Here is a 26,568-nt window from a genome sequence, read left to right as displayed (position 1 = left end):
AATCCCAGGAATTTTCGGGAACTTACTGCTAAGACTTATCTCGGTTGGAGAAGGCGGTTGAGAAGCTCTTAGAGAAAGTGAAGCCAAGTGAGCAAGCCTCTGTAGTGTATGAGGACTTATTGTAAAGTGAACCCTATCATAAGAAATCTATTGTGTTCGAGTTTTCAGGCAACGCCTGTGCATGTGCATATACTAATATTTCGTGACTCACTCAGAGCCATTTGTAAATACTTGACCCAGTACTGTGTTGTTTTAATGAGGAATGGTAAAAGTATTCTACTCATAGTGCAAAATATGAGAAGGTGGATTTAAGTGATTATTATGATCATTAATAAATTAAATAGAAACTAAAAAAATTCCTTTTCCTCTGAAGTGAGTACCTAGACGTACTAAGTTTTTGTTACGAAAAGCACTATAACCCAGGGACCAACTGACTATGTTCGTAACAGGGGACTATTAAGTTTCTACCTGACTTTTATTCCCTTTTTCTTCCTTCAACTTGATATTGATGTCTCGCTCACAATTCGACAAAACCTCATTGTATCTCCTTCATATTTTCAACGCTTGTACAGCTGTAACTTGACCAATATTCTTGGAACAATTGTCATGTACATTTACTTCATGACCAAAGTTATCAAACTTATTACCAACATCCTGCTGCTAATTTTCATGTGTAAAAATTTTTGAAATTCATTTCCCAGTAAATCATATTAAATAAATTTCAGTTTATCTCTTCAGAAAAGCTGATTCAGTATTTATCTGACTCACGAAATCTTAATGACACGATTGCATAGGCGTAGGCATAGTGATGCCTATGCTAACCTTCCTATGGCGTATAAATATACCTAGGTAGATAAATCTTATTGTAGCCAGCTGGCCCAGTGGCTAGAGCGTCGGTCTGGACTTTTATGACTCTCTTATCGCGGGTTCTAACCCCACCCATGGTATAGTTTGCTTAAGTATTTATCACCTGATGCATCATACAGTCAGGATAGTACCTAATATGTTTTCTTTGTATGCTGAAATATATCACTATAGTGAAATAGTTAACAAAATTTGGAATCACTGGAGAATGTAGCTTCTGATAGGCTTTACATTTTTACGTTATTATTGTGTGGCATGAGTCCCAATTATAGGCTCACGTTATTATTGTGTGGCACAAGTCCCAATTATAGGCTCACGTTATTATTGTGTGGCATAAGTCCCAATTATAGCCTCACGTTATTATTGTGTGGCATAAGTCCCAATTATAGGCTCCCGTTATTATTGTGTGGCATAAGTCCCAATTTGCCAGTTTTACCTAATAAACAATTATATTAATTATATTAATTTGTTATCAATAACTAAAGAATGTTTAAGTGATACATGATACATCCAGCATGATAATATCCAGCAGGAAATATCCAGCATGGAAATATCCAGCATGGTAATATCCAGCATTGGAATATCCAGCAGGGAAATATCCAGCATGGTAAAGACTGTTCCCCGGAGTCAAGGTGTAAGTAACTGATGCCTGAGTCAAGCTGTGAGTAGCTGATGCCTGAGTCAAGGTGTGAGTAGCTGATGCCTGAGTCAAGCTGTAAGTAGCTGATGCCTGAGTCAAGCTGTGATTAACTGATGCCTGGGTCAAGCTGTGAGTAGCTGATGCCTGAGTCAAGCTGTGAGTAACTGATGCCTGAGTCAAGCTGTTAGTAGCTGATGCCTGAGTCGAGCTGTTAGTAACTGATGCCTGAGTCAAGCTGTTAGTAGCTGATGCCTGAGTCAAGCTGTGAGTAGCTGATGCCTGAGTTAAGCTGTGAGTAACTGATGTCTGAGCCAAGCTGTAACTGATGTCTGAGTCTTCACATTAATCAGAAGGTTTCTGTGAGCAGCAGTATTATCTGTGAAGAGGCCGATGTTCTATTTTGAATCTCATAGGCTGGTAGGCCTATGAGATTCAAATTATTATTATAATCAAAAAGAAGCGCTAAGCCACAAGGGCTATACAGCGCTGCAGGGTAGGGAAGGAAGCAAGGGAATTGGATGGCAGAAGGGAGGGGGGATGATCAGCAGGTTACAGAAAACAGCGGGGCAGGGGATAGTACGGGGGTAGAGGGTAGCAAGAGATTGAAGTAGAAAGGGCTGAAGGTATCAGAATTTGTGAAGTAAGTCAGTTGTTGTCAAAAAGTCAATGAGAGAGTCCGGATGAAAGGTGGGTCCATCAGCGAGAAGGGAAGGTAAAGAGAGAGCAGCGGAGCGAAGACGACGACAGAGGTAAATTCTGCGTGCTCGTTGATAAAGTGGGCAGTCCAACAGAATGTGGCTGACTGATAATGGAGCTTGGCAATTCTCACAGAGAGGAGCAAGACGCCTCTCCATGAGATATCCATGAGTAAGACGAGTATGGCCAATGCGAAGACGGGAGAGAGTAGTCTCCCAACCTCGACACTGGTGATAAGAAGACGGCCAGTAACCTATACTCGGTTTAATAGACTGAAGTTTGTTGCCGAGCATAGTAGACCAACGTTGTTGCCAACGGGTGTGAAGGTGGGAAGATATTGCAGTAAAATAGTCCGTAAATGGAATACCTCTATAAGAAACAGGTAGGTTATGTACTGCTGACCGCGCAGCAGTGTCTGCCTGTTCATTGCCCTGTACGTCAACATGACCAGGGACCCAACTAAAAACAATATCTTTATGCTTGGTAAAGATGCGGCGTAGCCAAAGTTGGATACGGAGGACTAAGGGGTGAGGTGTATCAAATTTTTGTATAGCCTGTAAAGCACTAAGGGAGTCTGAGACAACCACAAATCATGACACAGGCATAGATGCAATACGGATAAGTGCTGTAAGGATGGCATATAATTCAGCAATAAAAATACTAGCCGAAGAGAGTAAATGCCCTTGTACGACGCTGTCCGGAAACACTGCTGCGAATCCTACGCCGTCAGAAGACTTGGAGCCATCTGTGTACACAGCAATGGCATGAGAATGAAAGTGGTCAAGAAAAAGAGAGCGGGAAGCGACCGTAGACAGTTGGGCTTTCGAGCAAGGGAGGGAGAAAGAACAGACTCGAACAGCTGGAACTTCCCAGGGGGGTAGGGAAAAGTGAGATGCTACATGTACATAGAAAGGTGGTAGTTGAAGAGAAGACAAGAGCGAATGAAGGCGAAGAGAGAAGGGACGGAGTAAACAGGGGCGGCGAACAAATAATGTCTACTAATATCAGTGACCATTCTATAAATGGAAGGATTGCGGAGATCATGAGAGCGTACATAGCAGCGCAGGCAATGGGCATCACGACGATCGGATAAGGATGGAACGTTCGCTTCTGCATAGAGGCTCTCGACAGGGGAAGAGCGAAAAGCACCAAGGCATAAACGTAATCCTTGGTGATGAATGGGGTTAAGGCTAGAGAGAGTAGCAGGAGATGCCGCTGATTAGATCTGGTCACCATAATCAAGTTTCGATAAAATAAGGGTGGAATGTAGGCGAAGGAGGGTTCGACGATCAGCTCCCCATGAAAGATGAGCAAGGGTTTTAAGAAGGTTCAGTCGGCTGTGACAAGTTGCCTTCAGAGAGGTAATGTGAGGTTTCCAGGATAACCTACGATCAAAGAGGAGGCCCAGAAACTTGACTGTATCACGTTCAGGGATACGGGAGCCATAGAGGTACAAAGGATGATCGGAGATGACAGAGCGTCTAGTGAAAGTGATTTGGTGGGTTTTAGTGCTGGAAAATTTAAACCCACGTGTGGTGGCCCAATTGGAAACACGGTCGACTGCATGTTGGAGAGAAACTGTAATGAGGTGACAGTCAGCGCCTGCACAGGCAATAGCGAAGTCATCAACATAGAGTGATGACCAAATATTTGATGGAAGACTAGAGGCCAAATCATTAATAGCAAGGAGAAAAAGTGTTGTGCTCAGAACACATCCCTGGGGGACACCTTCAGCTTGGATAAAGTCCGGGGAGAGCACATTATTAACCCGAACACGGAAATGCCTGTCAGTTAAAAAGTTCTTAAGGAAGGATGGTAGATTGCCTCGAAGGCCTAAGGAGTGGGCTTGGGCTAAAATATTATACCTCCAAGTTCTGTCATATGCCTTCTCAAGGTCAAAAAATATGGCAATAACTGAGTGGTTATTCGCAAAGGCATTACGAACATACGTATCCAAGCGTAGTAAGGGGTCTATGGTAGAACGTCCCTTACGAAAGCCATATTGACGAGTGGAGAGACTGTTGTGTGTCTCTAAATACCACACTAAACGTCTATTTACTAGGCGTTCCATTACTTTGCAAACTGCACTGGTAAGAGCAATGGGACGATAGTGGGGGGTTTCATGTCCCGTAGTGCCTGGTTTGCGGAAAGGGAGAACAATGGCGGATTTCCACAGCTGTGGAAGAACTCCTTGTGACCAAATAAGATTGTAAAGGCGTAATAGGACTGCAAGGGCTGACTGATGTAAATGTTGTAGTATACGAATATGAATGTCGTCGGGCCCAGCTGCCGATGATCGACAAGCTGAGAGTGTTGCCTCCAGTTCTTGAAGTGTAAAAGGCACATTATACTGTTCTTCTCTGAGAGAAGAAAAGTCCAAGGGTGCTAACTCTCTGGCAGACTTTGAGGAAAGAAATGAGGGGCATAGATGGAGTCCCTGAGAAATACGGACCAGATGATTGCCAATTTCATTGGCAACATCTAGTGGGTTTGCTATATCAACACCGGCAACCCGCAGAACAGGAGCCGGGTCAGGAGAATATTTACCACTCAGTTTTCGTACTTTTTTCCAGACTGCACTCATAGAGGAAGCAGAGGTGATGGTAGAGACATAATCTCGCCAGCAAGTGCGTTTAGCGTCACGGATGACACGGCGAGCGATCGCACGCTTCTGTTTAAAATCAAGGAGTTGCTCTGTGGTTCTATTGTACCGGTACCTGCCCCATGCAGCGCGTTTCAAACGTACTGCACGAGCACAAGCAGGAGACCACCAAGGCACGCATTTCTGAGAATGCCTGCCCGAAGTTTGGGGTATAGAATGAGATGCTGTGGTAAAAACGGAGGACGAGAAGAGGTGTAAAAGCTCATCGATGGAGGACGAAGAAGGAACCTCTTTAAAAACAGTTAGGTGTGAGTAAAGGTTCCAATTTGCCCGATTAAATTGCCAGAGTGGGGTGCGAAGAGGTGGCGAATATGAAGGGGAAGTAAGAATGATTGGGAAATGATCACTGTCATGTAAGTCCGGGAGAACAGACCAAGTGAAGTCTAATGCGGCGGAGGAAGAGCAGACTGAGAGATCGATGCAAGAGAGAGTATGAGTTCGAGGATCAAAATGGGTGTGAGTACCTGTATTTAAAACATGGAGGGGGTGGGTGGCAAGAAAAGCCTCTAACTGAATTCCACGGGAATCACAGTGAAACCCCCCCAGAGGAAATGGTGGGCATTAAAATCACCAAGTAACAGAATCGGTGGCGGTAATGACGAAACAAGAAAAGCAATATCCGGAATAGATAATGCCCAAGAAGGAGAGAGATATAAAGAACAGAGCGTATACCACCTATGTAAGTGGATACGGGCTGCTGTGTAATGCAGCGAAGTATGAACAAATAGCTGATGGTACGGAATATCAGTGCGGAGAAGAAGGGCACTTTCATTAAAGGTCCCATCAGGAAAAGGATCTGAAGAATACAATAAATTATAGCCTGAGATGTGAGAAATAACAGCAGAGTGTAATTTTGGTTCCTGTAAGCAAACACCAACAGGGGCAAACTGGGAGAGTAACATCTGAAGCTCACCCCGATTACCCCTGGGGCCGCGTATATTCCACTGTAAATAGGCCATGATTGGCAATGATAAAGATACTTGAAATCCACAGGTAAGGGTTCCTACGGACTAGAAGGGTTAGAAAAGTCCACATGCAGAGGCAGTGGAAAACGTTCAAGCAGCGAAGGAACGGTGCGCTGTGAAGAAAGGAGTTGCCCAGATGGAGCAGAGGAGAGAGAAAGAGCGGAAGGTGGATCAGTGTCCATTGATGGTTTGGTCTCTGCAATATATTCAGAGATTGCTTCAAGTGTTTCGGAATTCAGAGATGTCGTATGGGAGACAATATTGGGAATGGTAGGAGGAGGATGAGTAAAGATTGGAACTGTATTGGACTGTACCAAGGTAGGGGGGGGCGAAAGGGTGGAGGGAACTGGAGAAGCGTGGCAGGGGACAGAAGAGGCAGGAACCTGGGAGGTGGCAGAAGAGGAAGAAACTTGGGAGGGAACAGGGGAGGAAGGTACAGTACGAGGAGGAGGGTGAACCTCTACACTTGTAACTGAGCCAGTGAGAGGGGAAGAACCAGGGACAGAGACAGGGAGGGTAAAATGAGGAGGTGGAGGATGGGTAGGAGGTGTTAACGGACCTTTTTTTGACTTTTGAGAAGTAGAGGGACGATTGGGAGGAGGTGTCGTACGAGGTCGCGTCGATACTGAGGCTTGTGAGAGAGAACTCGAAGAAGCGAGATTAGACTGAGGCGTTGAAGTAGGGACGTCTGAGCCGAGGACAGCAAAAGGATTAGATACAGGAGTGATTATGGGAGAGGTAACCACAGAGGTGGGTGTAGAAGATGGGATACCAGAAGTGGGGGGACGTTTTGAAACACGGGAATAAGAAACACGTGGGAGTCTCCCTTGGAGGCGGAGATGAGAAACTGCCATGGCATAAGGGAGACCTTCTGTCTCTTTGAGGTAACGGATTTCCCGCTCGTTTAAATAGACCTGACAACGGCGAGAGTACGAAGGGTGAGCCTCATGACAGTTAAGGCAAGAGGGAGATCGATTGCAAGACGTATTAGAATGGTCATCGGCACCACAGACTGGGCATTCGGCGATAGATCTGCAATATTTCGCTGGATGGCCAAATCGCCAGCAATTTCTACACTGTTGTGGTGTAGGGATCACCTTTCGAACTTGTAACCGATGTCCTGCTATATAAACTGAGGATGGGAGTTCTCGGCTGTCAAAAGTTAAACGAGCCACATTGCTAGGGTATCGTCTCCGCCCGCGGGCAGGAAGAACGTAAGTGTCTACCTTGAGGATTGGGAGATCTTGGAGTTCCAGCTGTTCAAGAATGTCAGTGCCACATGTCTGGAAATTTTGTTGAACTATGGTATGGGGCAGAATGATGGTACCACTACAAGAATTGAGGGAATGATGTTTTTCAGGAGTGACAGGAACAGTATCGATATGGGAAAGACGAGAGAGCTCATGAGCCTGGGTAGCATTCTGTACGGTAATGATGCACATACCGCTCTTAAGAGCATGAAAAGAAATATCTTTACCAACATGGCGTAGGAGTGCCTTGCCAATACTGTGGTCAGAAAGATAGGCAGTAGAGGAAGTCGGTCGTAAAGTGAAGAATTTAGTCCATTGTTCAGTCTGAAACTGAGCGTGGAAAGGTAGTGAAGGACGTGTCGATCGCTTCTGAGAAGAACGAGAAGGTGGAGAAGTATCATCAGCAGGTAATTGTCGTTGGCGTTTAGGCGTGGGACCAGAGTTGGTCCGACGTGGAACGGGTCAGCAATTTGAAAATTGCCGCACCGTAGAGGGAGATGCCGGAAGCATAGTCAGAGGAGAGCGAAGGTCCGATAAATCGAAGGAGTCAGTCGAGGCCTCAGTACCAGAAGCGGGTGAGGAAACAGCACCGGCAATAGGTACAGAGGCATGAGGAATGTCTGAAGAGTGGTCCAAAGACGAGGCGGGGTCAGAACGGGGTGCGGTATCAAGAAGGGGCCCGGGGGTACCAGGTTCATGGACTAGGGCTGCCATGGTTAGGTTACTTTCTTTTTGTTTTTAAGAAAAAAAAAAGAAAGAAGAAAATAAAAAAATAAAAAAAAGAATAAAAAAAGGGGGGACCGGGGAGGGATAGTTCCTAGGAGGAATGAAAGGGCCAGAAATCTTCCTCCGCGCCCAAGAGGACCTCAGCACCGCAAGTAGCGCAGATGCAGCATGGAACCCGTGCCATACCCTACCCATCATGCTAGTAAACTAACAATCCGAGATAGCAACCTCGCATCTGCCGAGCTACCTCGGTGGACAAAAGAGAGGGCGGCCGGATATCCACCACAAAGCATACCTCCTTCGGCCACCACCCCCGGAATCCGAAAGGTGGCTTCCAGAGATACACTCGTCGCTCGAAAGACACCCAAAGCTACTCCGGGATACCGGAGAAGGATCGGGACATCCCCAGGAGATCCAGATTCCACGGCAAACTACGCCACCGCTAAGAACCTCAACGGAATGGGATGGACCCCGGTATCCTTTCCCCTACCTAGGAACTAGCGCGCCTGTGGGAGAAATCCCAAAGGACAAAAAGAGGAAGGGCAAAAGGGAGGGGTGGGGAGGAGGAGGAGGAAAGGAAAAAGGGGAGGATGGGGAGGATGGGATAGGGGAGGGGAGATTGGGGGGTAATTAGGTTCGGTCTGAGGAAGAAGACCGATAGGTCTAATTCCTCAGACCAAGAGCCTCTTCACCACGCCAAGGAGCCCCCCTTGAAGAGGCATGAGATTCAAAAAAACCCGCTTCACGTGCCCTAGCGGGTTTATCTACACTCAGGTTCCCTCATAACATGTGCTGACTAGTGAATGCCTCTTCTTATCGGCTTCAAACCCTTAACACTGAGTAAATGAGTTTTTAAGGGATTTTATAAGAGAATTTCTCTAAAAATATTTTTCTCACAGAATTGTAGCGAATTTTAAAATGAATAACTCAAGAAATCGTAACAACACATGGGTAAATAAATCACTCGCCATGAGTTCGAACCCCACCCATTGTGTGATTAAAAACGAATATGAATGAAAAAAATAACGAAGATAATTTGGTTTTATGGCGATTTTTAGACTTCACGAAATTAGACTTTCCTATTTTCAGAATATTCTCAGTAATTTTTTTTTCTTCAATTATTTTAATTATTCAAGAATGCTTTATTCGATTATTTACAAATTTTAAGTATTAATGTGCAGTATCCAGAGGAAAATTCCTGGAACTTCGGACGTGCGGGAGATTTTTGTCCAATGTTATATTATTCCCATTTTTCCCAGTGTGATAACTGGAGGGTTTATTATTATTATTATTATTATTATTATTATTATTATCAAAACTAAGTAATAAACCACCTGGGTCGCACAGCGCTGCGAAAGTTATTATCAAAACTGAGTGATAAACTAGGTGGGTGGTAGAGCGCTGTGATAACTGCACAAGGTTAACTCTGATCGTCTTCACAACTTCAACACCACCTGTGTTAGCCACTAGACCAGCTAGCCACAATAAGATTCGTCCAACTAGGTATATTTCTACACCATAGGAAGGTTAGCACAGGCACCACTGTGACCACAAATGCAAGTTTTTACAGACGAATCTCCAGCTAGCGTGGCCGTGACGAACTCTAGCTCAAGTCCCCAGTGGTGCCTATGCTAACCTTCCTATGGTGTAGAAATATACCTAGTTGGACGAATCTTATTGTGGCTAGCTGGTCTAGTGGCTAACGCGACGGTCTGGAGTTTTGAGACCACCTGTGTATCGGTCATCAAAGATGGTTGGTGTTGTCAATGTCTAGGTGCCATTTTAGTTACTTTTAATAACAAAATCTCGAAATGATGATCAGTTTTTCATCTCCTTCCTTCATTCACTGACCCACGAGATATTAGAATTTTCATAATTTACAGAACAAGGTTAATACAAACATTTATCTCGGGACAGAAGAAGTTCCAACCTTCCAACTTTGGGAAATTTTCCTGATTTTTCACAACATTCTCACCAAAAGGTTTACTTTCTCACAAATTTTCCTGTAACATTATTTTACCTAGAAATTGTCGAATGGCTTTTGATCTTAGGAACTTGACTTATCCTCCCATTCCTAGGATCGAATCTGAATATCTCTCATTCCAAAAGCGCAATATGACTCCTGCTGGTTTAGTGCTCTTCACTAAATTAATCTTTAGTGTCAGTTTCATTTCATGATACGAAACATTTATTTGTTTTGGGTTTTTATTTGTTAACAGTGTCTGTTTCGAACCGAGCTAGTGTGACCCATAAGAGAAGAAACACTTTCACCTTTATTCAGTCAGTCACTGTCCTTTCAGAAAAGTGCTGGCGTCCAAGTACTACGAACCGCAGCATTCCTATCTTTCCTTCAGAGTGCAAGCGCAGTTCTTTCCACTTCCAGGACTCAAGTCTGGCTAACCAGTTTCCCTGACTACTTTCATACATGTTATCTTCCTCACACTCCAATAGAACGACGTCTAATGGGAAGAACTACTTGCCTTCACTCTCTCCATTTAACATATGTGGCATGCAAAGAAACCATACCACGGGTGGGGTTAGAACCCGCGATTAGAGAGTCACAAAACTCCAGACCGTAGCTAGCTGGTCCAGTAGCTAACGCGACGGTCTGGGGTTTTGTGACTCTTTGATCGCGGGTTCTAACCCCACCCGTGGTATGGTTTGTTTGCAATTGTGTCATTATGTCACATACCCATTTTGATATGTCTTCCCGACCAGCAAACCAGCAGTTAAGAGTATAACTTTTGGGACCCCACTATTATGCTGCTTGTTCATCAGCCAATCGCGTGAAAGCCCGTCAACTCTGTAAAACGATATCTTCAACTCGTGGAGCTGAATAGACAGACACTAGCAAGTGTTCCTACAGTAACACTTGCTAGTGTATCCCATCTCGTAAACATTCACTGTACGTAGTGTAAACACTTACACATTTTTGGTGTAGGAATACACGGATTAAGAATTTATCTGTTGTTTTGCTTTGTCCCTGCGCTGCCTAGTTGAGAATTTGCTGACGTATTTACAATCAGGCACAAGAGAGTCAAAAGACACCACCTGTGTTCATAATATGGTGTGTTACGGTAGCTACTTGACGCTCCCAGCTTCAGTTTCTTACCCATAATGGTGTGGAACAAACATCTGAACATATACAGGACGACTTTCAACCCGTGGAAACAACTGGTGAACCAAGTTTTTCTCAGGGTCAGTCAGCTTTGTTACCACTTGAGCTATCAAATCTTACTCTTGAGCAGACTAAGGAGTAACTTTCCTTTGCTAAGGAGGAATATGACAGAGAGAAGGAGATAAAACAGTTTAGTCGCACTAGTGTTGATAATTTCAGTGTGCAGAAGTCGGTGTCTTTGGTGCCTCGTTTCTCTGATTCAGAGCCTGAGCAGTTTTTCGAGTCTTTCGAAACCAGGCTAGAGATCTACGATGGCCATTCTAGCATTGACCAACACTTGTTGTATGGTAAAGCACAGGAATTCACTGGTGATCTGAGTGATGAAGACTTCTCTGATTACAGCGTTGTGAAGGCGGCTGTGCTAGGAGCATATCAGTGTATCTCTACGACTTCTGCACCTCTCCTGCCTACAGTACATTAGTCACTCCTTCGCACATATGCTGTATTCTTTTCAAGATTGATGGACTGATTATATCGACTCAAGGCTGAGGGACTGATTACCTTAAACTCCTCCTGTTCTTCACCATTCTCCTTTGTATGGACTGATGAAGTCTGTGTGGCGTAACGTTTCCAAGTGTTGTACATATGCCTAATTTATCTTCTTGCACCTTATCTTCCTCTGACTGTTATTGCAGTTTTTATCGACTGTACCTCTCGTCCTACAAAAACATAATCTAAGAAAGTGCTGCCATTGCGCCATGTATTCTTGTGTACCTGTTTATCTTCATTTCATTCATAAAATACGTAACACATATTACCAAACCCAATCTTACCTACGAAAACCTTTACAACAGTTTCTCCAACTTGAGAATTTAGGTACATTACAACAATTATTTTCTCAATTGGTTTAAAACTTGTATGCACCTATCTTCCCCAGGTTCAAAAACACAAACTATAAACCACTTTTATATATCCCTTATTCTAACCCACATAATTGTTGAGTTTATACAAATACACCCAATATTATTCTTGTGTTACTCCTTCTCTACTTCGGTTTCTCTCAAAAACACCTGATTAAATCTCGTTTATCCATCACATCCAAAATCCCTCTTTCACGTAGTTACGCTCAGAGATAAGACATTCTGTTTCTTATCATTCATAGCGTTCACAATGAATTCTTTACCTGGAGTTTACCTGGAGAGAGTTCCGGGGGTCAACGCCCCCACGGCCCGGTGTGTGACCAGGCTTCATGGTGGATCAGCGCCCGATCAACCAGGCTCTTACTGCTGGCTGCACGCAATCCAACGTACGAGCCACAGCCCGGCTGGTCAGGTACCGACTTTACGTGCTTGTCCAGTGCCTGCTTGAAGACAGCCAGGGGCGTGCTGGGAGGCAGTTGAACAGTCTTGGGCCCCTGACACTTATTGTGTTGTCTCTTAACGTGCTAGTGACACCCCTGCTTTTCATTGGGGGGATGTTACACCATCTGCCGAGTCTTTTGTTATCATAAGGAGTGATTTTCGTGTGCAAGTTTGGTACTAGTCCCTCTAAGATTTTCCAGGTGTATATAATCATGCATCTCTCCCGCCTGCTTTCCAGGGAGTACAGGTTCAGGAACTTCAAGAGCTCCCAGTAATTGAGGTGTTTTATCTCAGTTATGTGCGCCGTGAAGGTTCTCTGTACATTTTCTAGGTCAGCAATTTCACCTGCCTTGGAAGGTGCTGTTAGTGTGCAGCAATATCCCAGCCTAGATAGAACAAGCGACCTGAAGAGTGTCATCATGGGTTTGGCATCCCTAGTTTTGAAGGTTCTCATTATCCATCCTGTCATTTTTCTAGCAGATGCGATTGATACAAAGTTATGGTCCTTGTAGGTGAGATGCTCCGACATGATCACTCCCAGGTCTTTGACGTTGGTGTTTTGCTCTATTTTGTGGAAGGAATTTGTTTTGTATTCTGATGAAGTTTTGATTTCCTCGTGTTTACCATATCGGAGTAATTGAAATTTCTCATCGTTGAACTTCATATTGTTTTCTGCAGCCCAATGAAAGATTTGGTTGATGTCCGCCTGGAGCCTTGCAGTGTCTGCAATGGAAGACACTGTCATGCAGATTCGGGTGTCATCTGCAAAGGAAGACACGGTGCTGTGGCTGACATCCTTGTCTATGTCAGATATGAGGATGAGAAACAAGATGGGAGCGAGTACTGTGCCTTGTGAAACAGCTTTTCACAGTAGCCGTCTCAGACTTTACTCTGTTGACTACTACTCTTTGTGTTCTGTTTGTGAGGAAATTATAGATCCATCGACCAACTTTTCCTGTTATTCCTTTAGCACGCATTTTGTGCGCTATTACGCCATGATCACACTTGTCGAAGGCTTTTGCGAAGTCTGTATATATTACATCTGTATTCTTCTAGTGCATCTAGGACCTCGTCGTAGTGATCCAGTAGTTGGGACAGACAGGAGCAACCTGCTCTAAACCCATGTTGCCCTGGGTTGTGTAATTGATGGGTATCTAGATGGGTGGTGATCTTGCTTCTTAGGGCCCTTTCAAAGATTTTTATGATATGGGATGTTAGCGCTATCGGTCTGTAATTCTTTGCTATTGCTTTACTGCCCCCTTTGTGGAGTGGGGCTATGTCTGTTGTTGTTAGTAACTGTGGGACGACCCCAGTGTCCATGCTCCCTCTCCATACGATGTTAAAAACACGTGATAAGGGCTCTTCTTGCAGTTCTTGATGAACCCGGAGTTCCATGAGTCTGGGCCTGGGACAGAGTAAATGGGCATGTTATTTATCACCTGTTCGAAGTCATTTGGCGTCAGGATAACATCAGATAGGCTTGTGTTTATCAAATTCTGTGGCTCTTCTCATCTGTACTACACCGACATACATTCAAACTTCCCAAGTTTCAAATTTCCTTCTTTCTTGATTTAGTAATTTACACAAGCGTAGGTGCAAATTTGGTTAGATTCTGTGCAGTAACAGGAAAATGTAACGATTGCGGTAACTAGTGACATGGTCCTCAGACAAATAGAGAAACTAAAACCTAGCAAATCCTCAGGCCTTGATGAACTGTTTGCAAGGGTGTTAAAGGAATGTAAAGAGGAACTTAGCATACCTTTGGCTAATATTTTTAACATATCACTACAAACTGGCATAGTGCCTGATAAGTGGAAAATGGCAAATGTAATATCTATTTACAAGGCAGGTGACAGGTCCTTGGCTTCGAACTATAGACCAATAAGCCTTACTTACCTCCATATTGGGAAAATTTATGGAATCAATATTTGCCGAAGCAATTCGTAGCCATCTTGACAGGCACAGATTGATTAATAAATCTCAACACGGTTTTACAAAGGGGCGTTCCTGTCTTACGAATTTACTAACATTTTTCACTAAGGTGTTGGAGGAGGTAGATCATGGTAATGAATATGATATTGTGTATATGGACTTCCGTAAGGCTTTCGATAGAGTTCCACATCAGAGGCTATTTAGTAAACTTAAGGCGCAAGGAATAGGAGGAGAAATTTTTTTTGGGTAGAGACAAGGCTGACAAATAGGCAGCAGAGAGTTTGCATAAATGGGGAGAAATCAGAATGGGGGCACGTCACAAGCGGTGTTCCACAGGGGTCAGTGTTGGGCCCGTTGTTCACAATTTACATAAACGACATAGATGAGGGAATAAAAAGCGGCATAAGCAAATTTGCTGATGACACCAAAATAGGCCGTCCAATTCATTCTAATGAGGACACTAGACAGGATGATTTGAATAGACTGATGCAATGAGCGGAGAAGTGGCAGATGCAGTTTAATATAGACAAATGCAAAGTTCTAAATGTTGGACAGGAAAATAACCATGCCACATATAAACTAAATAATGTAGATCTTAATATTACTGAATACGAAAAGGATTTAGGAGTTCTGGTTAGCAGTAATCTAAAACCAAGACAACAGTGCATTAGTGTTCGCAATAAAGCTAACAGAATTCTTGGCTTCATATCTAGAAGTATAAACAATAGAAGTCCTCAGGTTGTTCTTCAACTCTATATATCCTTGGTTAGGCCTCATTTAGACTATGCTGCTCAGTTCTGGTCACTGTATTACAGAATGGATATAAATGCTCTGGAAAACGTACAGAGGAGGATGACAAAGATGATCCCATGTATCAGAAATCTTCCCTATGAGGATAGACTGAGGCCCTGAATCTGCGGTCTCTCGAAAGGTGTGGAATTAGGGGGGATATGATCGAGGTGTATAAATGAAAAGCAGGATAAATAAAGGGGATTACCTGGATTACCTGGAGAGAGTTCCGGGGGTCAACGCCCCCGCGGCCCGGTCTGTGACCAGGCCTCCTGAGGTCAGTGTCCCAGGATGCGACCCACACCAGTCGACTAACACCCAGGTACCCATTTTACTGATGGGGAACATAGACAACAGGTTGAAAGAAACACGTCCAATGTTTCTACTCTGGCTGGGAATCGAACCCAGGCCCTCGCCGTGTGAAGCGAGAGCGTTAACCACCAGGCCACCAGAGGTAAATAGCATGACGAAAATTTTCAGCCAAGACAGGATTCGCAGCAATAGCTTCAGGTTGAAAAAATTCAGATTCAGGAAGGATATAGGAAAGCACTGGTTTGGTAATAGAGTTGTGGATGAGTGGAACAAACTCCCGAGTACAGTTATTGAGGCTTAAACGTTGTGTAGTTTTAAAAATAGGTTAGATAAATACATGAGTGGGTGTGAGTTGGACCTGACTAGCTTGTGCTGCTGGGTCTGGCATCGTGCTCCTTCCTTGAGTGGAGGTGACCAGACTTAGTGGGTCATTGGGCTAATCCGGGGGGGAGGGGCATGGACCTGCTCCGCATGGGTCAGTAGGCCTGCTGCAGTGTTCCTTCTTTCTCATATTCTTATGTTCTTAAAGGAAGCTTCGCATTGGTTTTTGTAATTGTAACTTTAAAGGCGCTGATTTTATTATTCAATTTGATTTCTGGAAAATAACTGGAAAGTTTCTCTTCTGATCAGAAATAAATCAAGGTGTTTGACTTTGAGTTATTCTAACTTTAATCTAAATAATGTACTATTGTGTGCCCTCGGGACCATCGTAATATAAAATTATGTACCTGAAGCCTGAACAAAACAACTATTGTGGTAAATGGTTCTGAAAATCGACAAGTTGAAGATTGAGACACTTATACAACATATGAGAATGATTACTGAAGAAAAGTTTCGCCACCCAGTGGCTTCATCAGTCCAATATAAAAAGCAGAAAGGTGTAAGGAGAGGAGGAGTTTGAGGTAATCAGTCCCTCAGCTTGGAATCGATGTGTTCAGTCCATCAATCTTGTAGAAAGTACAGCATATGGTCGGAGAAGTGACTTATATACTGTAGACAGGTGAATGGAAGCAGGAGGAGGCGGGATCATAGTGGAACCATCCATTAGTGTAAGCAAGACTTCGTCCAAAGGGTGGACAAGTATTGAAGAATTCCTTGTATCAAGATCCCAAGATTTTTAATACTTGTCCAACCATTGGACGAAGACCTACTTACACTAGTGGATTGTTCACCTGTAATTCCGCCTCCTCCTGCTTCCACTCAACTGGCTACAGTATATAAGCCACTTCTCCGACCATATGCTGTACTTTCTACAAGACTGGTACACTGAACACAGTGATTCCAGGCTGAGGGACTGAACGAGACCCAATATTTGGTCATCTCAAAAATCTCGGATATTATCCTAACACCACAAGACTTTGAAAAGGTAATAAATGATATGTTTATCAAGAACTGCAAGAAGCCCCTGTCACGTGCCTTCAGCAGTATATGGAGAGGGAGCATGAACACAGGGGTCATCCCACACTCACTAAAAACAACAGACATAGCCCTACTCCACAAAGGTGGCAGTAAAGCAATTGCAACGAACTACAGACCGATAGCACTAACATCCCATATCATAAAAATCTTTGAGAGGGTTCTAAGAAGCAAGATCACCAACGACACAACCCACGGCAACACGGGTTTAGAGCAGGTCGCTCCTGCCTGTCCCGGCTACTGGACTATGACAAGGTCCTGGATGCTGTAGAGGATAAACAAAATGCAGATGTAGTATACATAGACTATGCAAAAGCTTTCGACAAGTTTGACCATGGTATAATAGCGCACAAAATGCGTAATAAGGGAAAAGTTAGTAGATGGATCTATAACTTCCTGACAAATAGAACATAAAGAATAATAGTAAACAGAGTAAAGTCTGAGGCATCTACGATGAAAAGCTCTGTTCCACTCGCTCCCATTCCATTCCTCATCCTCATATCTGACATAGATGTAAGCCATAGCTCCGTGTTATCCTTTGCGGATGACACCCGAATTGCCATGACAGTGACCTCCATCGAAGACACTGCAAATCTCCAAGCGGACATCAACCAAATCTTCAAATGGGCCACTCAAAACAATATGAAGTTCAATGAAGAGAAATTTCAACTACTCAGATATGGAAAACTTGAGAAAATTAAAACTGTATCAGGGTATACAACAAATTCTAACCATACAATAGATCGAAAAAGTAATGTGAAGGACCTGGGAGTGTAATGTCAGCGGATCTCGCCTTCAAAGACCACAACAATGTACCTGCCGCATCTGCTAGAAAAATGATAGGATGGATAATGAGAACCTTCAAACTAGGGACGCCAAGCCCATGATGATTCTCATCAAATCGCTTGTTCTCTCTAGGCTGGAATACTGCTGTACACTAACGGCCCCTTTCAAGGCAGGAAAAATTGTTGACCTGGAGAGTGTACAAAGAACTTTCACGGCACACATAAGTACGACAAGGCACCTAAATTACTGGGAACGGTTGAAGTCCCTTGATTTGTATTCCCTGGAACCCAGGCGAGAGAGATACATGATAATACACACTTGGAAAATCCTAGAGGGATTAGTACCAAAATTGCACACGAAAATCACTCCCTATGAAAGCAAAAGACTAGGCAGAGGATGCAACATTCTCCTAATGGAAAGCAGGGGCGCCACAAGTACACTGAGAGATAACACAGTAAGTGTCCGGGGTCCAAGACTGTTCAACTGCCTTTCCAGCATACATAAGGGAATTACCAATAGACCCCTGACTGTCTTCTTTTTCGGCAACTTCGCCTCTGGCGATTTAACACAGGCAAGGTGACCATTCAGTAGCCCGTGTAGTATTTTAAGCTCTGGCCAATCAATGCCTTGGGCCTTGTCCTCCTCACTCCTCAAGTGTAGGCTGTCTTAGGGGCTGACCTTCATAAGTCTGCTGAAGTAGGAATGAAGGACACTTAGGAAAGTTCTTTTTTACAGCATATTATCAGAGATAGCCTTACCTTACCGGGGCAACATGCCCAGGTAAGGTAATAGTCAGACTTCGGGGTCACTGATGCCAGAAGTGCAAAAAAGGACATTTTTGACTTCAATTGTACTAATGCCACGGTTGCATTGGTGGATGTACTCCAGATCCACTCTCGGAAGAGGAGTTACTCCAATTATTAAAGAAAGATATTCTAGGTAAACTCCTCAATGTGTGTATCACTCCCATTCCTGGCCCAACGCTGTATTTGTTGCACGCATCAACAGCTTCATGCGTGAAAACACTGCTGAAGAACTCGTGGAGGAGATAAATAGAGCAAACTCTGAGATCAAGGTCCTCAAGGCGTATAAGTTTGCAAAGAACTCGAACAACCAGCAGTCTCTGAAACTAATTCTCGAGGCACCAGAAGAACCCAAAACTCATCTCTGACAACAGTTTGAGATGCTATGGTACCAAATGCACACCCTACCAAGTATCTATGGAAAAGTTTTTGAACATCACCCAGTGCTTCAAGTGTTATGGTTTCAGCCATAATATAAACAAATGCACCATTGTTAAAACAGTCTGCAGTATCTGCTCAGAACTTGTTTACAGAGAGTGCACTAACAAGAGCAAACCCAAGTATGCCCTTTGCAGTGGGAAACATACTGTCTCCCCTAGTTGCTCTGTTAGGAAATCCACAGTACAGAAAATTCTGGACAAGAAATTGGCGAATGCCAAGAAAACCACTTCACCGACACCACCCAAGCTGTCCCAAGTATCCTTCCCCAGTCTGCCGAGCTCTGGCAGGGCATCTACTACCACCCCCACCAACGAAAATGTCTGGACCTCCTCCACTTCCTAACCTCCCCCCCTAACCCTAGTATGCAACAAGCCCTAAGTCCACTCTCCTACCTTATCTCCCCAGGGTCTATACAAGAAAGAGTAATGAAGGGGATTCTGATGTACATGATGGCCCGTGACATGTTACGGGGCGATGACCAGCTCTGCTCTACCATCAACAACGAGCTGTTATTTGCAGATGGAGCCTCGGCTATAATCACCCCAGATACAGTGTGCTCATTAATGAGTCCCACCCCTGAAACCAGGGTGAATGTGCCCCTAACACTCACCCCCGACCCTCCCCTCCCCACCCCAGCAATGAAGGATCGACCCCTGCACTTGCACCAGCCACTGCTGCACAATCCGCCACCGTAGAGGCTGACCCTAACGACTGATCAGGTTCCACTGTTGCTCTGAGTGATGCAGCCGCTGGACATCCAGCTTAACTCACCCTCATACCCTTCCATGAAGAGAACCCAATGTCTGCCATCACCGAGGTGGATGGGAATAATGACCCTGTGCACTTCGGGGACGAGGCAGCTGACGTATCCCTAGAGTCAGATGACGAATCTGATCCGTCAGTGTATCCAATACCAGCAGTGAAATTAAGACACATGTGCAACATCTGGGTATCTTTAATGTAGACGTTTCGCCATCCAGTGGCTTTATCAATACAAATTCCAGGACATAACTTGAAGATAGTAGAACTATGTACAGAAGATGAGGTAGTCAGTCCCTCAACCTAGGAGTAGGTGCGAAGAGCACCGTAGTCGTTGAGATACCCAGATGTTGCACATGTGTCTTAATTTCATCTTGTCGGTATTGTATACCATTCTTGTACAATACCAGCAGTATTGATGAGGATCAACAATTCTGTTTTCAGAGAACCACTCAGTACCACAGTCCCCCTCCCCCCAGTGAATCAAGCAGGGATAGCATGCACACACCAGGTATCCATAATCTCAGACCACAACACTCTGCACGCAGCATCAACGCATAACACACGATTATACAATTCAACATCCAACACTTCTTCAACAACCGTTACTTCCTAGTAACACAACTATGTAAACACATCCCGGACATTATCCTCCTGAACGAGACAGCAGCCAGACCAGACCAACATATAAAGCTGCGGGGTTACTCAACACTCGACAAATGTAGAGGGGCCCTACAGTGGAATGGCCGTCCTAGTGAAGCAAGGACATGCATTCCCTAACAGCAGTACATGGAGTCCATTTCCCTTCACCGGTTACTTAGTAGGAATGTCTCTAAATTCTTCAAATCGCTAGTGCTCCCTCACTTAGAATATTGCTCTGTGCTGACGGCCCCGTTCAAAGCAGGAGAAATATCAGAGCTGGAACAAATACAGAGATCGTATTAAGTAAGTATAAATAAGTTTATTCAGATTAACACAAATACAGTTACAAAGATTATCATACATAGCAGCAGTGAGGCACCTAAATTACTGGGAACGCCTTCAAGTCTTGAACATGTACTCATTGGAGGGGAGGAGAGAGAGATACATGATAATATATACCTGGAAAATACTCGAGAGCCTGGTCCCAAATCTGCACACTGTCATAACATACTGGAGTGAGAGATATGGGAGGAAATGGAAAATAAACCCAGTGAGGAGCAGGGGTGCGGTGGGGACAATAAGGGAACACTGTATCAACATCTGGGGTCCCAGACTATTCAACATCTTACCAGAAGATATCAGAAACACAGCTGGAACAAGTGTAGAAGCCTTCAAGAGGTGCCAGATCAACTAGGCTGTGATGGATATGTGGGACAGCAGGCCTCCAGCAGCAACAGCCTGGTTGACCAATGAAACACCAGACGAACCTGGCCCATGGCCGAGCTCCGAGAATAGTGAAACTCTCGAAATCTTCAAGGGCATATCAAAGGTAAGGTAAGTCCTAGCAGGAGATTTTAATGCCCATCACCCTGCTCTCTTCAGCTGCGGCGGCGCCGCTCAACCACTAGGCGACCAAAAGGGTAAGCAGCTCTTCAATATAATAACAGCAAGAAACTTATCATTCTAAGGCCCATTCTTCAAGACATATGTGGGCCCCCACCCTGGGACTCCTGACGTAGTACTTACCAACAGAGACTGCGACCTATTCCACTGCAAAGTCTCACCAGGCGGTAATGGTGGGTCAGAGCACATTCCTGTTCTAATAAAGCTTTACAACTCACCATTCCACATATCCACCCGCCCGAAACTCAACTCAAGATCACTAGGCTTTGAGCAGTTCAGGGACTACCTAGGAAGTGATCATACTCTTTCTCTTGAGAACCAACTCTTAACTGCAATAGATGAGTCTATCAGCTCCTTCCACGATAGAATCACTGAGGCCACCCAGTCATGCTGCGAACTAACAACATCAAATACCTACCAGCAGTAAAAACCAACTAGAAATATTAAGGACAGCATGAATAATTATCAAGTTGCGTGTAAAAGACACCACCAAAACTTCACCTCTTCACTGTAAAGCAGGTTATTTACCAAATCATGTTCGATTTGGTAAATAGCCTAAAGAGACAGGGATATTTGGCCCAAATTGCTACTAGGGACGAAACAAAGCCTTCGATAGCCTGTAGCACGACGGCCTCATATTCAAACTTGTCGACGTTCCAGACCACAACTGGACCTTTCTCAGGCTCATATACAACTTCTTATCAGGAACAAGAAAGTCGGTAGAACTTTCACACCGACAGCTGGAGTGCCACGGATCGTGACTCGGCTCCATACTCTAATATATAGTAAACGATCTCTCCCAACTTGAATTCGACGATACTATCATCACCCAATTTACTGACGATGATATCCATGTTGTATCTTCCACCCGTATGTCGGGAATAAACAAGCATAGAAGGAAAATAGAGAAAATGAATGCGGAACTACGAAGAACAGCCAACTGGGAGAAAGTCCTCATCAGCACCATCGATTGCCTTGCATCAACTATTGACAACAAAAGAGGTATCTCAATCAGAGGTACGCCTATCGCTATAAGAAACTCGATTAAGATCCTGGGATATGATATCGACAGATTACTCCATTCAACATCTCACATCTTCAAAAAACTGAACCTAGCAAAAGTCCGCCTCATCCAACTATTCAGGTTTAACAATGCCCTATCTCACATCAAGAAGTACCTTTACAAGATGATGATGAGACCTTCGCTTGGACATCCTTGCGTGCCTATGTGACTAAAAACAAATCCAACATGTTAAGGCTACAAAGAGTCCAGAACAGAGCACTCCGCTTTATTACTGTCACCAGGAAGAGAGACAGACTCAGGACGGAAGAACTACACATCCAACAGGGAATCAATGCAATAAATATCAGGATAGATAGACTAAAAAAGAGACAAGTATACGACATGCAAGAACTCTGTATACTTGACAAAGAAAACTCTCTACAACCAACAAACACCACCGACTACACCATCAACGCACCTCCCCACAGAATCCAAAGGGTCAAGCGCTTCATCTTCAAGAAGAACTTCCCGAGACCAATGATCCTGAGTGATCTCCCTGAAGAGATAGAAGATTGGGTACCATGTGAACTATTCTGTGTCCATCAAGGATAATAATACCCCAATATATGGAGACTTCACTTCAAACAATCTACGGCTTACAACTAACCTTGTATCATTCTCAAACATCCTATACAGTGCACCATCTCAGATAAAGATAAGCCAACCATCAACTCCAGGACAGCAGCCAAACTCCATCAAGCGACCTACAAATCAACCTCTTACGCGGAAAAAATAGCAATTGCAAGAAGTATACCTCCTTCCAACTCAGCAACATACGAGTATACAGCTGGTATAACTGTGTGCAGCTGATGGGTAGTGGGATATACCCCATCTTATGAATTTTATGTACTCGTGAAAAACACTACACACACACACACACACACACACACACACACACACACACACATACACACACACACACACATACACATACTTGTATTAAAATGCACCAAAGTGGTTAGGCCACTTACCTGTCCACCTATACTGTGGAAAACTGTCACCCCACACCCATCCTTTGGTAGCGATTACAGAGCCACTTAATTGGATCAAGAACGGAGCCTCAGGATTTCTTCGCTAATCAGTTTAGTAGTAATGAACTATTTACAAACAATAATATTACAAATAAAATACTCACAGAAGTAAACTGAATGTTGAAAGGATCATCAAATTTAACTCTGGTAGCAATGTCTGCGAGCATCGTCTTGTGGCAACTATCACCAGCGCCATACAGATCTCCAAACTTGTAGGTTCCACTGTGGTATATATATTATATATATTACTGATCAATGTAAAGTAAGAAATGTGTTAAAGAGGACGTCTGCCTAAGACTGAAGTAAACATATCTTTTCTTATTACGTATTTCTTATTAATATTTATAGCTACAGAAGTAGAACTCTGCTCGTGGTGTTCAGTCTTTAATATTCATTTTTTATTGGAGATTTATAAACTTCTTTTTTTTAATTATTCCATCGCGGAGCCACTCTGGTAAGATATTTTTTTCTATCACCACTTTGACTGCATTTTTTACTAAGTTCCATATTTTTCCTCAATACCCTAATTTTTCATATCATTTCATAACATTTTCAATGACCTGTGTTTCACATATCTATCACAGTAATTTCCTATTCTTGCATTTTAGCTTGTAGAATATATTTCACTGTAATATTCTATCACACATTAAAAGATTACTACAAAAGGTAACGAAATGTTTCAGCAGGAGGTGGAAGACTTGAGGAAGGTGATGAAGACATGTACAAGCACTCCGCTACAAGCTCGGTATCTCAGCAGGAGGTGGTAGACTTGAGGAAGGTGATAAAGACAAGCACAAGCACTCCGCTACATGCTCGGTGTCTCAGCAGGAGGTGGAAGACTTGAGGAAGGTGATAAAGACAAGCACAAGCACTCCGCTACATGCTCGGTATCTCAGCAGGAGGTGGTAGACTTGAGGAAGGTGATAAAGACAAGCACAAGCACTCCGCTACATGCTCGGTGTCTCAGCAGGAGGTGGAAGACTTGAGGAAGGTGATGAAGACATGTACAAGCACTCCGCTACAAGCTCGGTGTCTCAGCAGGAGGTGGAAGACTTGAGGAAGGTGATGAAGACAAGCACAAGCACTCCGCTACAAGCTCGGTGTCTCAGCAGGAGGTGGAAGACTTGAAGAAGGTGATGAAGACAAGCACAAGCACTCCGCTACAAGCTCGGTGTCTCAGCAGGAGGTGGAAGACTTGAGGAAGGTGATAAAGACAAGCACAAGCACTCCGCTACAAGCTCGGTGTCTCAGCAGGAGGTGGAAGACTTGAGGAAGGTGATGAAGACATGTACAAGCACTCCGCTACAAGCTCGGTGTCTCAGCAGGAGGTGGAAGACTTGAGGAAGGTGATGAAGACAAGCACAAGCACTCCGCTACAAGCTCGGTGTCTCAGCAGGAGGTGGAAGACTTGAGGAAGATGAAGACAAGCACAAGCACTCCGCTACAAGCTCGGTGTCTCAGCAGGAGGTGGTAGACTTGAGGAAGGTGACGAAGACATGTACAAGCACTCCGCTACAAGCTCGGTGTCTCAGCAGGAGGTGGAAGACTTGAGGAAGGTGATAAAGACAAGCACAAGCACTCCGCTACAAGCTCGGTGTCTCAGCAGGAGGTGGAAGACTTGAGGAAGGTGATGAAGATAAGCACAAGCACTCCGCTACAAGCTCGGTGTCTCAGCAGGAGGTGGTAGACTTGAGGAAGGTGATGAAGACATGTACAAGCACTCCGCTACAAGCTCGGTGTCTCAGCAGGAGGTGGAAGACTTGAGGAAGGTGATAAAGACAAGCACAAGCACTCCGCTACAAGCTCGGTGTCTCAGCAGGAGGTGGAAGACTTGAGGAAGGTGATGAAGACATGTACAAGCACTCCGCTACAAGCTCGGTGTCTCAGCAGGAGGTGGAAGACTTGAGGAAGGTGATGAAGACATGTACAAGCACTCCGCTACAAGCTCAGTATCTCAGCAGGAGGTGGAAGACATGAGGAAGGTGATGAAGACATGTACAAGCACTCCGCTACAAGCTCGGTGTCTCAGCAGGAGGTGGAAGACTTGAGGAAGGTGATGAAGACATGTACAAGCACTCCGCTACAAGCTCGGTGTCTCAGCAGGAGGTGGAAGACTTGAGGAAGGTGATGAAGACATGTACAAGCACTCCGCTACAAGCTCAGTATCTCAGCAGGAGGTGGAAGACATGAGGAAGGTGATGAAGACATGTACAAGCACTCCGCTACAAGCTCGGTGTCTCAGCAGGAGGTGGAAGACTTGAGGAAGGTGATGAAGACATGTACAAGCACTCCGCTACAAGCTCGGTGTCTCAGCAGGAGGTGGAAGACTTGAGGAAGGTGATGAAGACATGTACAAGCACTCCGCTACAAGCTCGGTGTCTCAGCAGGAGGTGGAAGACTTGAGGAAGGTGATAAAGACAAGCACAAGCACTCCGCTACAAGCTCGGTGTCTCAGCAGGAGGTGGAAGACTTGAGGAAGGTGATGAAGACATGTACAAGCACTCCGCTACAAGCTCGGTGTCTCAGCAGGAGGTGGAAGACTTGAGGAAGGTGATGAAGACATGTACAAGCACTCCGCTACAAGCTCGGTGTCTCAGCAAGAGGTGGAAGACTTGAGGAAGGTGATAAAGACAAGCACAAGGACTCCGCTACAAGCTCGGTATCTCAGCAGGAGGTGGAAGACTTGAGGAAGGTGATAAAGACAAGCACAAACACTCCGCTACAAGCTCGGTATCTCAGCAGTAGGTGGAAGACTTGAGGAAGGTGATAAAGACAAGCACAAGCACTCCGCTACAAGCTCGGTATCTCAGCAGGAGGTGGAAGACTTGAAGGTGATAAAGACAAGCACAAGCACTCCGCGACAAGCTCGGTGTCTCAGCAGGAGGTGGAAGACTTGAGGAAGGTGATAAAGACAAGCACAAGCACTCCGCTACAAGCTCGGTATCTCAGCAGGAGGTGGAAGACTTGAGGAAGGTGATAAAGACAAGCACTCCGCTACAAGCTCGGTATCTCAGCAGGAGGTGGAAGACTTGAGGAAGGTGATAAAGACAAGCACAAGCACTCCGCTACAAGCTCGGTATCTCAGCAGGAGGTGGAAGACTTGAGGAAGGTGATAAAGACAAGCACTCCGCTACAAGCTCGGTGTCTCAGCAGGAGGTGGAAGACTTGAAGAAGGTGATAAAGACAAGCACAAGCACTCCGCTACAAGCTCGGTGTCTCAGCAGGAGGTGGAAGACTTGAGGAAGGTGATGAAGACATGTACAAGCACTCCGCTACAAGCTCGGTATCTCAGCAGGAGGTGGAAGACTCGAGGAAGGTGAAGACAAGCACAAGCACTCCGCTACAAGCTCGGTATCTCAGCAGGAGGTGGAAGACTTGAGGAAGGTGATAAAGACAAGCACTCCGCTAC

General features: G+C 44.6%; 1 protein-coding gene across 1 annotated transcript in view; it reads right to left on the bottom strand.

Moving 5' to 3' along the window:
• The window catches only part of LOC128704826 (medium-chain acyl-CoA ligase ACSF2, mitochondrial), a 92,252-nt gene that overhangs the window by 31,013 nt on the left and 34,671 nt on the right, over window positions 1-26,568 (bottom strand). The window contains exon 5 of the mRNA XM_070080540.1: window positions 23,264-23,381. Within this exon, the coding sequence (XP_069936641.1) occupies window positions 23,264-23,381 (118 nt within the window). The remainder of the gene's footprint in view (window positions 1-23,263; window positions 23,382-26,568) is intronic.

Source organism: Cherax quadricarinatus, unplaced genomic scaffold (genome assembly GCF_038502225.1).
Source record: "Cherax quadricarinatus isolate ZL_2023a unplaced genomic scaffold, ASM3850222v1 Contig581, whole genome shotgun sequence".
NCBI lineage: Eukaryota > Metazoa > Arthropoda > Malacostraca > Decapoda > Parastacidae > Cherax > Cherax quadricarinatus.
The sequence above is the reverse complement of the archived record's forward strand: the minus strand, read 5'-3'. Positions and strand labels throughout refer to the sequence as shown.